The sequence below is a fragment of the Mastacembelus armatus genome, chromosome 22 (genome assembly GCF_900324485.2).
Source record: "Mastacembelus armatus chromosome 22, fMasArm1.2, whole genome shotgun sequence".
Lineage (NCBI taxonomy): Eukaryota > Metazoa > Chordata > Actinopteri > Synbranchiformes > Mastacembelidae > Mastacembelus > Mastacembelus armatus.
This window is the reverse complement of record NC_046654.1, coordinates 2,844,476-2,857,619: the sequence shown is the minus strand read 5'-3', so window position 1 is coordinate 2,857,619 and position 13,144 is coordinate 2,844,476. Positions and strand designations below refer to the sequence as shown.

Genomic DNA, 13,144 nt, shown 5'->3' with positions numbered 1-13,144 from the left:
TAGCTCATTGTCAATTGGTGTAAAACATCTGTATTACTGATTGAAATACACTACTAAACAACTGAATGTTGTTCAGTTTCTCAAGTCTTTTCTATTCTAACTGTGGCCATATTAATCAAACACATTAGACACATACTTTTGTAAAAAATATGCACCATGTAAAACTAGAGACAGGGTCTCCCCTACAAGACAGACAGAGATTGAGAAGAACTCAGTCGTGTATCAACAGCCCCAGTTTCAGTACCCATCTCCTGTCTGCTAATTTTTTAGGGAATTTGCATCACCAAAGTGCAATATCACCTAAGGTAAGTCCTGCATTATAGTTTGTGCTAGTGTCATGTAGAGGAAACTCATGTCAGGATGTAGTTTTAAGTAGCTGGAATATTTTACTCACATGAAGTTGCATCTGATCTGATTATCTCAAACTAAACATAATTCAAGAATTACTGGCATATAAATACATTCGGTGGGAGAAGAGCATTTGTAACATTTTAATCATGAATTATTCCATCATCATATTTAAGTTTCCATACCTATGTGTATTCTCAGTTTAGTTCAGGTTTGCGACTTATATCTGGTTTGGGGCATTTCTAACAATTATCTTTGACTCAATTAAGTTTCCAATGTTATTATGTTATATTTATTATGTTATATTACTTCATATTTGTTTCTCAGGAAATGCTTTGTCTGCCTAGCAAATAAAAAGAAACTGAAACTTAGAAGGAAGCCTCCCAGTGTAACAGAGCTGGAAACATAGCTGGAAAGTATCACTATGTGGTTTCATAATACTGCTGCAATTATTATTATTATATTATTAATTGATTATTAATACATCAACATGGAAAAAAATTGCAACTATTTTGATAACAGATTTACTATCAAATCATTTTTGACAATGCTACAATAATAGCTGTTTTTAGCTCATCATATAGGAAAATGTTCTTTTTTTCTGTGTTTATATTACTGTAAATATCCATCCATCTTCTATACCCGCTTTTCCTGTTCAGGGTCACGGGGATCCGCTGGAGCCTATCCCAGCTCTCTCTCGGGTGGAAGGCAGGGTACTGTAAATATCTTGGGTAACAAATTATGTAAACAAATAAAATCAACCTTGAGTTTTTGGGGCCCCTGCGCAGTTCCAGCTTAACCTGGTTGGTAATCCAACCTTTTATTTTATAACAGAATGAATGAATGAATAAACAAACAATATACACATACATTAAAAATGTATAATGTATGTTTTTTTGTTCAGTCCTTCTCTTTGTTAAATGTTCAATGTCCACCTAGGATATTTTGATATTAATACAAACCAGATTGTTTATTCTTTTTTCTTAAGAATATTCAATATCCAGTCCTAATCTCTATATTTGTTGTACTGGATATAGGGCCTATCCAATGCAAATTTCTAAAACAAACATGCAATATCGCAGCCCTTTTTGCCGTCAGTTCTCCACTCAGGTTTCTTCCTTCAAACCCCGCCTACATTTATAATGAATTAATGACAGTCGTGACATCCAATCAGAGCAGCGAACAACAACAAAACCCAATTATTTGCTCTCTGATTGGTGGAGAATTTCGGAGGTGGTAACAGCCTGTAAGACTTAACCCAGGGACACAATCCTTCTCGCCGTCCAAACACGGAAAGAAGAAGAAAACAGGGAGCGAGAACATTTCTCTACAATAACATATTTTAACAGCCGGACACCAGGACAGAGACATAAGCCAAGACCATGCCAAGAAAGAAAGACATTTTTAAACGTAATGGTCAAAGCTAATTTCTAATCTGTCGCTAGGTTTCATTTCCTGAGAGCTGACGTTTTTTATTTATTAGCTAGTGAGTTTAGCAGCTAGCTGCATAACGTGGAGTTGAGTGACTACCAAAGCGGTGCTAATGTGATTGTAATTGTAATATCTTTGACATCGTGGCACTGTAAGGGTAAAGTCCCATGTTTAACTAAACCAAGCCTGTACGAACTTTAACCCCACGTTGTCGGTCCCTTTCAGATGGCGGTCATATCCCCAGGATCAGAGAAAACTCGGGACTTATGCACACACACGTGAGTATGATTCAGGCATTTAGTTACTGTTGGTTATTACTGTCGGTCAATAACCGGCCTTTCCAGTTATAACGCTTCTTCTGGTAACCTGCGAATGGTTTATATGACGTCATAGCTACCTACCTGCCTATGTGGACACAGCAGGTAGATCACAGTTCAGCCTGTATTGTTCTGCAGACTTTAAAATATGATATATGTATATTTACATACACACACACAATATTTAAATATTTATTCCCAGTCTGCCACTAGCTTTTCTTACGCTTCTCACTCTTGTCTAAATGGTGCTGTCAAGGCTTTTTTTGGGGTCAAATTTTCCTTTAAAAGATTTAAATTACTTGATTATGAAAATAGATGCTAACTAGTTAATTGTGTAACTGAATAATTATTTCTGCTCTACACTGATGGGTGTATTTAAGTTGCTGTTTTGTTTTATTTATTATTTATTTTTCTCCTTCTCAGGAATCTATTGTAGATGTGATAAATGGGCGTCATCCTGGGAACTCCTTCCTGGATGCCCTTGGTAAGACATTTTTGTATTGGCTGTAAAAGCTTGTTTCGACTTGATGCTGGAAACATTTTGTTGGTGCCAATTTAGCAATAACCTTCCAATTCAGCCCATGAATCCCTATTTCTGTATATAAGATAAGATTAAGGCCAAACTTTATTGATCCCACAGCGGAGAAATTCACTATACTGTTTTATATTCTGAAACAAGAGGAGCATTCTCAACCCTAGCAGGTTAACCATCAAATTAGCAGGTCCTCCCATGTGGATTGTGGAGGAGTCTGTAGTAGATTATCTATTATTACTAGAATATCAGATGCCACTACTCATACATCTGTGGTGTCAAAGGTCTATAGCACAACATGAGTCGTATCACTTTCTTCCTGTGGTGAGAAAACTGCAGATTTCATAGTGTTTAATGTTGTTATGCTGGTTCTCTTTTTTTCAGTTTTTTTGCAAGAGCTTTATTGACAAATGCATGTCATTTTCAGTAGGTGTAGCTCAATACCTGGTACCTGGAGCTCTAGGTACACCAAGGCTTGTGTCCTATTATCAAACAGTATAGACACATCACAGCCAGCAGTAAAGTACCAAAGGTCAGGTTAGGATAAGACTGGGATGACAGTGACATTACCAGACCAGTCTTCCCTGGAGCTGGGCTGCTAGCTGCTGAGATGACAGGTGGTTCCTCACATCTGAAAACGTCATGTCAAGTTTCCAAATAGACAGTGATCGTGCATCTGAAATCAGAAAAAGTTGATTTTTAGCATTTCACAAGTCCATGATAACTCAAGTACAGATGGGAATGTAGATTGAGAAAGAGCTTGTTTAGTGGACTATCCTGTCATTTTATTGGGAAGTTTTGAATACGAGACTCTACTTCACTTAGAAAACAGAAGAAAGCGATAAGAGTTTTCATTATGGTATTTTTAATTTGCTCTGAAGATGCATGTCCATCCATCATCTATACCCACTTATTCCTATTTAGGGTCCCAGGGACCTGCTGGAGCCTATCCCAGCTCTCTTTGGGTGAAAGGCAGGGGTCCACCCTGGACAGGTCACCAGTCCATCACAGGGCCACATAGAGACAAACAACCTCACACACTCACACTCACTCCTATGGGCAATTTAGAGTCACCTATCAACCTGACATACATGTTTTTGGACTGTGGGAGGAAACCGGAGTTGAAGATGCATGTGTTCACTTGAAATGCAAGAACTCTTATGAATAAATACTCTGAATTCCTCTTTGTCTGCAGGTTTTGATTTCTTCCGAAGCTTTGGTGGGAACTTTCATAATGACATCATATATTCAGATGATGATGATGACGACGACGACGATCTTTTTTTTCTACCCAATGCTACTCACAGGCCTTTACAACCACATCCGCGAATAAGGCAACTCACTGATGAGGTAATACGCTTCTGTTTAATTTTCTTTGACGATGAAACTAAATGTTCATGTTATTTGTTCCTGGTTTGTAACGTGACGCAACTTTTAAGCAGCAGAAAGGAAAATGTAATTACAGGAGAATATTAGTTATCGAAACAGAACTGTCACATTTAGCAAATGAATTCTTGTATATTCTCAGATGGTGCGTTTTTGATTCCCTATTTTCAGGAGGCTGAGAAACATGCAAAGGAACTGATAGCAGAAGAGGAAAAACGTAAGGAGAAAACTGAGAGGAACAAGCGTAAAAAATTGGTCAGTGTTGACAACATTGTTTTGAAATGAATTGTGGTGTTTTGACAGAGGCTTACATCAGTTTCTTTTCTTACAGCGTAAAAAAGAGAAGAAACGATTAGAAAAGGAGAACGCAGTTAAAGTTTTACCTGTAAGTCTTTTTTTTTACTGTTATTGCTGTGAATCACAACAAACATGCAAAACTATTATAGTCTGTAAATAAAATCCAGAATGTTACTGTGACTACTTACATCATTTCAGGAGGAAGAACAAGGGATGTCCGACTCAGACATTCAGGATGAAACTCCTATTATTGAAAGTAATACAGAAGCAAATGAATATCCTAAATCTAGTAAAACACATAATGCAGCTGAGACTGCTGGATGTGATGAGAGCAGTGGAAATAATACAAATGAAACAGTTGTGCAGACAAAAAAGAAAGAAGATGTGGAGCAAAAGGTTTGTGGGAACTTATATTTTTTGAAGAAGAAAAAAAAAAAATGCAGACCCAGGTGTAAATTCCTCATCATTTTAGGAACAATATGACCTTTTCATGAGTGTGTTGCAGGAGATTATCCTAGAACAGCCACCTTGTCTTCTCCTCTACAGGATCTGGATTTAAATAATTCATATGCTTCGGCTGCTAAATCGGTGCCTGAGGAGACATGTAACCAGGAGCCTGCAATACGACGAAAAGAGGAAAAAAGTAAATTACTGGATGTTCAGCAGCCCAAGGAGGTAAAGCTAAACATTGTAGAGAAACCTGAAGTTCAAAAGAAAGAAGAAGAGAAACCTGAAACAAATAAAGAGGTAAGAACACTGAAATTTTATCCAAACAATGGCTATCAGACCAGACAATGACAATGGGTATAGATAGAGACAATAACTTAAACTGAAGAAAAATATAGTTGGACCTCAAACCACAAACAAATGTACTGACCCTGAACCCTCAAAACAGAAACCAATGGACCCCACTGCAGACGATTATGCAAAAAGAAGCAGAGAACTTGCTAGTAAGTAGATATCTTTTATTAACATTTGAGAGTCTGGCATAAAACCAACCTGTGAAAGTACTAACAAGGCAGAACTGTCCTTCCTTTTCCTTCCAGATATAGGAAATCACTTGGCTGCCTCTGGACAGTATGAGATGGCAGTGAAATGCTTTACTGATGCTATTAAATTCAACCCAAAGGAATTTAAGTAAGAACATAGACTTAAACTGACATCAGCCTTTAAAGCACCCAGAAGCACAGACTCTAAACAAATTATGTTTCCTCTGTGTTTCAGGTTGTTTGGAAATCGGTCCCTCTGTTATGAAAGAATGCAGCAGTATGAGAATGCTCTCAGGGATGCTGACCTAGCACTCTGCATGGAGCCAAACTGGATAAAAGGTTTATTTAGGAAAGGAAAAGCTCTCTGTGGGCTCAAGGTAAATAGTTACAACTACGTATGATGTACTGCTGCAGTCCTTATCAATGTGCTTCTAGATACTTTGAATACTTTTTCACTCATACTTTCTCGACATTTTGCAGTTTGACAAGAAGACACCTAGAAATTAAACTTAACGTGCAGGGTGTTTAGTGTGTAGGGTAGCAGCCGAAATGTTAGAGTTGTGCTTCTTATGACATCAAGTTAAACTAAATCTGTCTAAACATCATTGTTCCTGTCAGAAATGGTAACATGTCCATCCTCCCAAACGTGACAAAAGGTAAACAAGTTTACAGGATCAGGTCACATGTAGCGTTATCTAACATAACTAGATGTTACCTGCATAATTCAGCAAGGAATTGTTGTGTTAGGAATTGGATTGATTGTTGTGAAATGTTTACTAAATAAGAGCTGGATAAACTACATGACTGCCTGTGATTCCTCCCCCACTTCTTCAGAAATACTATGAGGCCTCGCTGATCTACAAGGAGGTGTTGAAACTGGACAGTGTGAGTGCTGAGGCCGTACGAGAGCTGAAACGAGCACAGACGTTGCACCTTATGGTATAAACACTCTTCTACACCTGTTTTTCATGTGTTTTGTTATTTAAGAGAGAAAATTCTTAGTTACTCCTGTACACGTTATGTTATAATTTATTAAAAAATGATTACTCACCAGAGTGACAGAACAGAAAACCATCACAGCCACTGAAAGTGTCCAAGTCCTGGATGAGAGCAGAGTAGACTTTGCATGTTACACATCAGTATCTAGAAAGCACATTCAAATGAACAGAAGAATAATCCAGCCGGACAGTTCAGTTCATGTTTCTAGCACACAGTTTGTATTGTGCACACAAATTTCACTTGTTTATATCTTCCTGTCTGTGAACTGTTTTAGATGCTTTAATGACTGTATGTAAGTTTAAAAGGGTCTCTGTACATACAATGTAGGAAATGGGCTTCACCTGGGCGCAGAGCTCCGAGGCCTTGAAAACACATGCCACATTAGAACAAGCCATTGAAGCGCTGTTTGGGGGTGATAGTAACCCAGGCCCTGGAGGTAAATATCACAGAAAACTTCTGTTTTAACAGCAGTAACTTCAGTTAAGGCTAGGTAACTGAATCATCTTTATATTTAGATGCCAGTGCCAGTAGAGAGAGACACAACCTGGACCAACGTGTGATGCAAGATGAGGATGAAGGAGAGTGGACTGTCCTACAAACAAGTCGGCCTAGAATGCAGCAGGTCAGAGAGTCTGATGCTTTGGGTCACAGCAGATCGAAATCTAACTCTCCAACACCTCATTCAAGGAATTTTGGGAAACCGTAAGTTCAGTGGTTGGGTATTTTTATTTGGATAGTTTCATTCCACACATTTTAATACCACATTCACTGTACATATTAACTTCAAGAAGGTCTTCAAAGTGAGGGCTGCAGCATAAACAGGCAGCGCTCCTGTGCTGATACAGGATTTAATCAGTATTATTCATCGGACACAAAGGATTATGAAAAGAGCCTCTGAGGACCAGTGTCATTTTTTTCCTCTGGAAAATGATCAGCATCGACTCGTCAGTCTGGTCCTCTATGAGCTGTCAGTGATTCCCAAACAGAAGTGCCTTAGCAATGTTGCTGACTTGTAACCACAGTGCAGGCTGACTATTTAAAGGATTTCTTTCTGTTTTGCATAAAGGGAACTTTTCCCCATTTGGGTTGGATCCTTGTCACCATCTGTCACCTACCCAACACTGCACGAGCTCTTCAGCAGGTGAAGTACTACAGTGAGCCCCTTCATGCCTCTGGGCATGTTTTTGTTTCAGGAGCTCCTTCTACCCTTTATTCAAATCTAATGTAACTGAATCTAAGTTTACAATTTCACAGTACACACAGAATGTACCAGAACCAAGGGCTGAATTGTTGATATGCCTTTAATTTGGGCATTTTAGAGAGGGACTATGTAGATGCACAAACACTAGCAGATTATTATTATTATTATTATAGCAGGTGGTGCTAAGTCTCCAGTGTAGGTGCTTTTAAACCACTGGAGGATGAGGTACTATAAGTTAGAGCACCAGTCAGACTGTAAATAAAAATACCATGGAAACGTACAGTGCTCAACAAAACTGAGTACACCAGCCTATACAAGCTGGGCTGGATCCAGAGAGAGCTGAGGTTTTGGTCTGTGCTTGTCTCCTGGGTGGACCAGAAACTTAGTGAATGTACAAATTAAAACTACATAGAAAAACAAGTAGCTGGCAACACACTTAATTAAATTTGCTTTGTCCAGAAGGCTGAAGTGTTGACTCTTGTTATTCATTATTGCTATAGAATTGATGTACTATGTGCATTTGCCCTTACTGACTCAAAGCTGCAAAGCAAACTGCCCCGCAGGGACTTTAAAGATTTGCTCCAGTTTGCTCAGCTCATGTCTTTACTCTCTCTCTCTCAGAGTTGGGGTAGTCTACAGCATCAAGATGCTGCTGGAGCAGCAGTGTGCCTTTGTGAACTACGTGAGAAAGGAAGACTGTGACAGAGCCATCCAGTGTTTCAATGTAGGTGTCCATCCCTGTTTGGAAATATTCACTGTGTACTGAGTCATTTAACTTCTGCTTCTGAACAGCTTTTTATCGAACCACCATCTCAGCCACAGAGTTAAGGCCTAGAAAGGTTTGAAAATATTACAGTTTTAAAATATCTAGGTTAGGTAGATATTAGAAGCAGCCTCTAAGGCACTGATGTCTCAGACAAATTAAAAATATACCTGTGCAAATTAGAACTAAAACTATTTTAGTTGTGGTATTTGTAGAATTATCTAAGCAGAGCAGGAAGTGGTAGGAATGTATTTTATTCTGCAAAGTTTTAATGCCATGTGCTTCTCCAGTGTGTTAAGTGTATGTTTATAGCCGACTATAAAACTGTGCTCATGTTAACTGTCCTTTTCCTCTTTAGGGAATGGTGGTGGAGGGGGCTCCTCTGTCAGTGCGATATCCCATTAAAATCCACTCCGGTCTTGGCGTATCCAGATCAGCTGGCACTGACTTGCGCCACAGGTGAAAACATGCCTCATCATAATGATTGCACAGTTTAGCCTTTGCTTATCTGTAAAGTGTAGAATGACGAAAGCTAGAAATCCAGTTTTCCCCAAACCCACTAGACTTTCTATTATTTTATTACAGTTTTTACATCTTCAAAACATGGTGGGTTTTTGTCCATCTGCCTCATATTTCATCAGTGATTAACGTCACACACAAGCACTATATTGACAATGAAAATACAGTCTAAAACATACATCCCTATACTTTCATTGTTAAGGTAATAAATTGTTTCTCTGTTTGGTGTAGTTCTTACAAGAAAGAGTGCTTCTTCTGGAGGACCACAGGCTGCACGAGGCAGGACTGCACCTACAGGCATGTGCCAGAACACAAGAACATCGACAAGGACAAATTCACCAGTAGACTGGGACAAATGAATATGTAGTTAATGTAAAATAAAAAGCATGTCGTGTTTCCTATGAAATTTGACGCAGTGGTAGTGCCAACCCAGGTTTAATCAAGTGTGTTGCCAGCTACTAGTTTTTTGGGTCTTAGTTTGTTTGTTGCTGTTTTTTTTAAGTTGGGCTGAATGGCTTTGTTTTTACATTCTGTTGACTTTTTGAAATGTTTGCACTGTGGCGGGCTACCACTGTTGTATGACTACATAGGACACACCAAACTACATTGTGCTGCTCGGTTATAGTAAGACTGTGCGTCAAGCTTTGAGCATTCCTTTTGCAGTTGCATTTCGTCAGGTATCATTTGTGAACTAATCTTTTTAAAAGATGGTGTTGAAATGTTTTTACTTTACTGTAAAACTGATTTAACAGATTTTTTTTTTTCTGTTGACCTTCAGTTCTCACTAGGTGGCAGCATTGCCTTTAGCCCTTAACTTTTAAGTTAAGGGCTTTCATTGTAAATACAATGATAGATGAGTAGCTATGCTGCTGGCACATTTAATGTGCTATGTTTAGTTTTGAATTGTGATTTGTAATGGCACTGTCTGATTGCGGAGTGACTAATGGTTCGGTTCAGCAGTTATGTACAATATGTTTAAATTTTGTTTGTTGAGAATGAGAGAAATGTGATGTTTGGACAGAGGTTGTCATAAAAGTGCCTTTTAAAAGCACTTTGGCTGCAGTTTTAACATGGTTCAGCCCAGATAGAATTAAAGCCTCAACTCTGCATAAAACATGTGCCATACACATTAATATATACACTATAAGACCAAAGACTGGGTGTAGAGGAAACATGGACGGACCTGGATATGATGCAAAACAAACAAAAACAAAAAATATTTGGCCTAATGATTTTCAAGCCTCTGTATGCAGCCCTGTGTAATTTGGGATATCATTATGGGGTCAGAGGAAGCAGTGGCTTGAAGATTAGCGCACCAAAACATTACCAGATTAATCCTGGAAGCAGCAGTGTATCTTGTTTCAGTGTCCTTGAGTGAGAAGCCCTCCACAGTTGTCTTTGGTTACCCTGAGTGCCATTTAAATGTAAGAAACAACTATTGTCCCTGAGATTTAATCTAAAGTGTCGTTCTAAGCCCAGAATGCCTTGTTCCCAGTCTCCCTGACTGTCTCCTTGTTGTTAATGTGGGTGGGAGCTGTGTGCTGCTAAAGCACAGCAGGATTGTTGCATAGTCCAAGCAGGTCAAGGTCACTTTTGAGACTCCTGTTATGCAATGTTTAAGGTGTGAATTACAAAACCTTCCCAACGAGCTGAAAACTCTAGTCTAAAAACAAGGTGGGAGCAAAGAGAAAAGTTGAGGGATTTAGCTGTGAAAAGTGTTTATCATCGACCAGGCAGAGCAGCTGTACTCGAGGGCTTTAATTGGCTGATGGTGGCATACCTCACAAAGCCCTTTTGATCTGTGTGTGATTTGAGAGCATGGAAGGTCTGTAATACTAATAACATGAACTCTGGTTGAACCCAAAGGCAGCGCTGGGACATGTGGTTGATATATTACCAACTTGCAAAGAGGGTCTATATTTAAACTTATTGGCCTGCTTGGCTTTGCCCTGCTTGAAACCTGTTCAAATTCAGATAAAGACTGATAAGGGGTTAGGGTTCACAAACAGGCTGGAATCAACATGCCGCCACACCGGGCACTGACAAAGCCTCGGCCCCTCACTTAACTAAAGCAAACATTGGGAAGATTAAGTGCATCTTGTTAAAAGGCTGCCTGGATTATAGCGCTTTTTAGCTGATTTCTTTCTTTTTTTCTTTCCTCTCAATACTAACAGGCCGAAAAGGAAACAAGAACACAGAAACTAACCAGCAGACTTGACATGTTGCTCTCCCACTTTGCTTTTTGATATACGGCTCTGCAGCAAAAATCCTCCTCACTCCCCCTCAAGAGAAGTTTTGAGAGTAATTGAATACATTTCTTCTAGTGCATGGATACACAATCTAATTCTTATTCTAATACTGTGGTGTCTGCTGGTAAATAAACGATTGATGTGACATGAGGGAGTAACTGAGTCATGCTGTATAGCAACAGTCAGATTTGCTTATCGGGGAAAAAGAATAAATGCTACACTGCAGCTTTGCAGCTGCTTAGACCGCAGGCCTCTGTTCAAACTTCATAACTTTCCCAGCAGAGTTGCTGCTGCTGCTGGTGTTTGCTTGTCTTTAAAGGAATGACACTTCGGACTCGTTGGCCTGTGGATTTTGGAGCAACACACCAAATTAATCATTTTTTGTTCCATGTTTTATTCGCAACACATTCTTGCCAGGGACACTGTCTTTGCACTTTAAAGTCCCTGAAAAGTTCAGGGGTTTTAATCAGCTTCTTAACAGAGATGTGACCCAACATGGTGCGTGATTTTCTGCCAAAGTTACAGCTGTTTTGGTTTTTTCAACAGACCTTAGTGTCTTAACTGGTTTACCAGTGCTTCTCACTGGGCAGCATGTTACTGTGCAACAAATCAAGATTTTTCAATATTTAAGGCACATTTCTGATGACAGTTATAAGGTTGATAATGCTGTCAGTCAAATGTAATTACAACACACACACATTGTGTGCATATATATATATATGTATATATATATATATATATATATATATACATATATATATATACATATATATATATATACATATATATATATACATATACATATATATATATATATATACATACATATGTATATATATATATATGTATATGCACAGCTTGTAATGAATGTGATAATTGAGATCAACAAGATATTGTGACTTTAGACTCACATAACAATGAGGCATCTGGTTCTCTGCACTCTCTTCCCAACTGACTTCCTGGATTCCTGTGAAATGAATACAGTAATTGTCACAATGAGAAATTGACCTTCCCTTTAATCGAGACACAGCCCCCCCCCCCTTAACAAGTTAAAATAGCACAAACCCAATTAGGGAATTGATTGCTTGCTTTCATTTTCTTCATTTGCATCAGGGGCATATAAGAAAGATTAATTAATGTCTGGTCTTTTGTCCACACTGTCATTTCTGCTTGTGGAGCATCTATTGCAAAGAAATGAGCAGGAGAAAAGTCTTTTGTTTGCCCTTGACAAACTCATTGCTGATAATCTGCTGTTAAACATAGACCAACAGAAGATTAAAGAGTCTTCACTGTTTCATGTTGCTGCACAAATACAGAAGTTTTTATGTTGAGAAAAATGCATGTGTCAGCATATTCACAGTCATTCATCATAGGTACACTTAATTACCAGTTATATTTAAAGGCCCATTACAGCTTTGACACTGACTACCATGTTTTTTTAATTCATATCATTATTGTGAGAAACTGATGGAAACTTGCGGGATAAAACTGGTGACATTCAAGATTTGTGTCGCTGTCAACAAATCTCATAAAAAGACTAAAATCAAAATGCGTCCATTTCTTTATACTTGCCAGCTTCCCTAGCTTGTCTGTGGCTCACTGGTTCCTACTGAACAGAGGATAAATCTTTAAGTCAGCTCACTAATACATCCCACTACTACATCTCAGTAGTTTTCCTGAATACTGCAGCTTTTAGAAAACATTTCCAAATCTAGAGAAAATTCTGTATTTGTTGGGGAGTTTTCTTTCTGAGAGCAGGACAATTTATGTCAGCTACATGTATTTTTAATTGTGCTTGGACAACAATGGATAGAGACACGCATGACTTAGACAACTTAAAGCAGTGGTATCCTACTGTTTGGTCTGTTTGCACTCTAGAAGGTAAAAGGCACAACACAACTTTCCTTGGAAACTTAGAAAATAAAAAAATGTAGTAAAGATCATTGATCAACAATTGTATTTGGGTCTTTCACCTCCGCTTCATTTTAACAAATTTAGATTCAAACCATTCAAATAAACCTCTGACTGTGAGAGAAGCAAACCCCTGAAGAGTAAACTGCACCGGGCCACTGTAGTAAAAATGTAATTTTCAGTTCCTGAAGAGCCAAAAAAA

The 13,144-nt window shown here is 38.5% G+C and overlaps 1 protein-coding gene across 1 annotated transcript; it reads left to right on the top strand.

Moving 5' to 3' along the window:
- Positions 1-1,616: 1,616 nt before the first annotated feature.
- LOC113131607 (uncharacterized) lies at positions 1,617-11,178 on the top strand. The gene is made up of 18 exons (XM_026309067.1): positions 1,617-1,758; positions 2,005-2,057; positions 2,520-2,580; positions 3,824-3,978; positions 4,186-4,269; positions 4,346-4,399; positions 4,510-4,707; positions 4,858-5,058; positions 5,207-5,261; positions 5,358-5,448; positions 5,536-5,677; positions 6,135-6,239; positions 6,627-6,735; positions 6,815-7,001; positions 7,366-7,440; positions 8,122-8,224; positions 8,622-8,722; positions 9,014-11,178. The coding sequence occupies exons 1-18, from the start codon at positions 1,731-1,733 to the stop codon at positions 9,147-9,149; spliced, it is 1,938 nt and encodes a 645-aa protein (XP_026164852.1). The 5' UTR covers positions 1,617-1,730; the 3' UTR covers positions 9,150-11,178.
- Positions 11,179-13,144: the final 1,966 nt, after the last annotated feature.

Excerpts from the sequence above, each read along its gene's own strand:
- LOC113131607 (XM_026309067.1), top strand. The coding sequence starts at position 1,731 with ATGCCAAGAAAGAAAGACATTTTTAAAC. Across the intron at positions 1,759-2,004 it reads AAAGAAAGACATTTTTAAAC|ATGGCGGTCATATCCCCAGG; the intron begins GTAATGGTCAAA and ends GGTCCCTTTCAG. Across the intron at positions 5,059-5,206 it reads AACCTGAAACAAATAAAGAG|AAACCAATGGACCCCACTGC; the intron begins GTAAGAACACTG and ends CCCTCAAAACAG.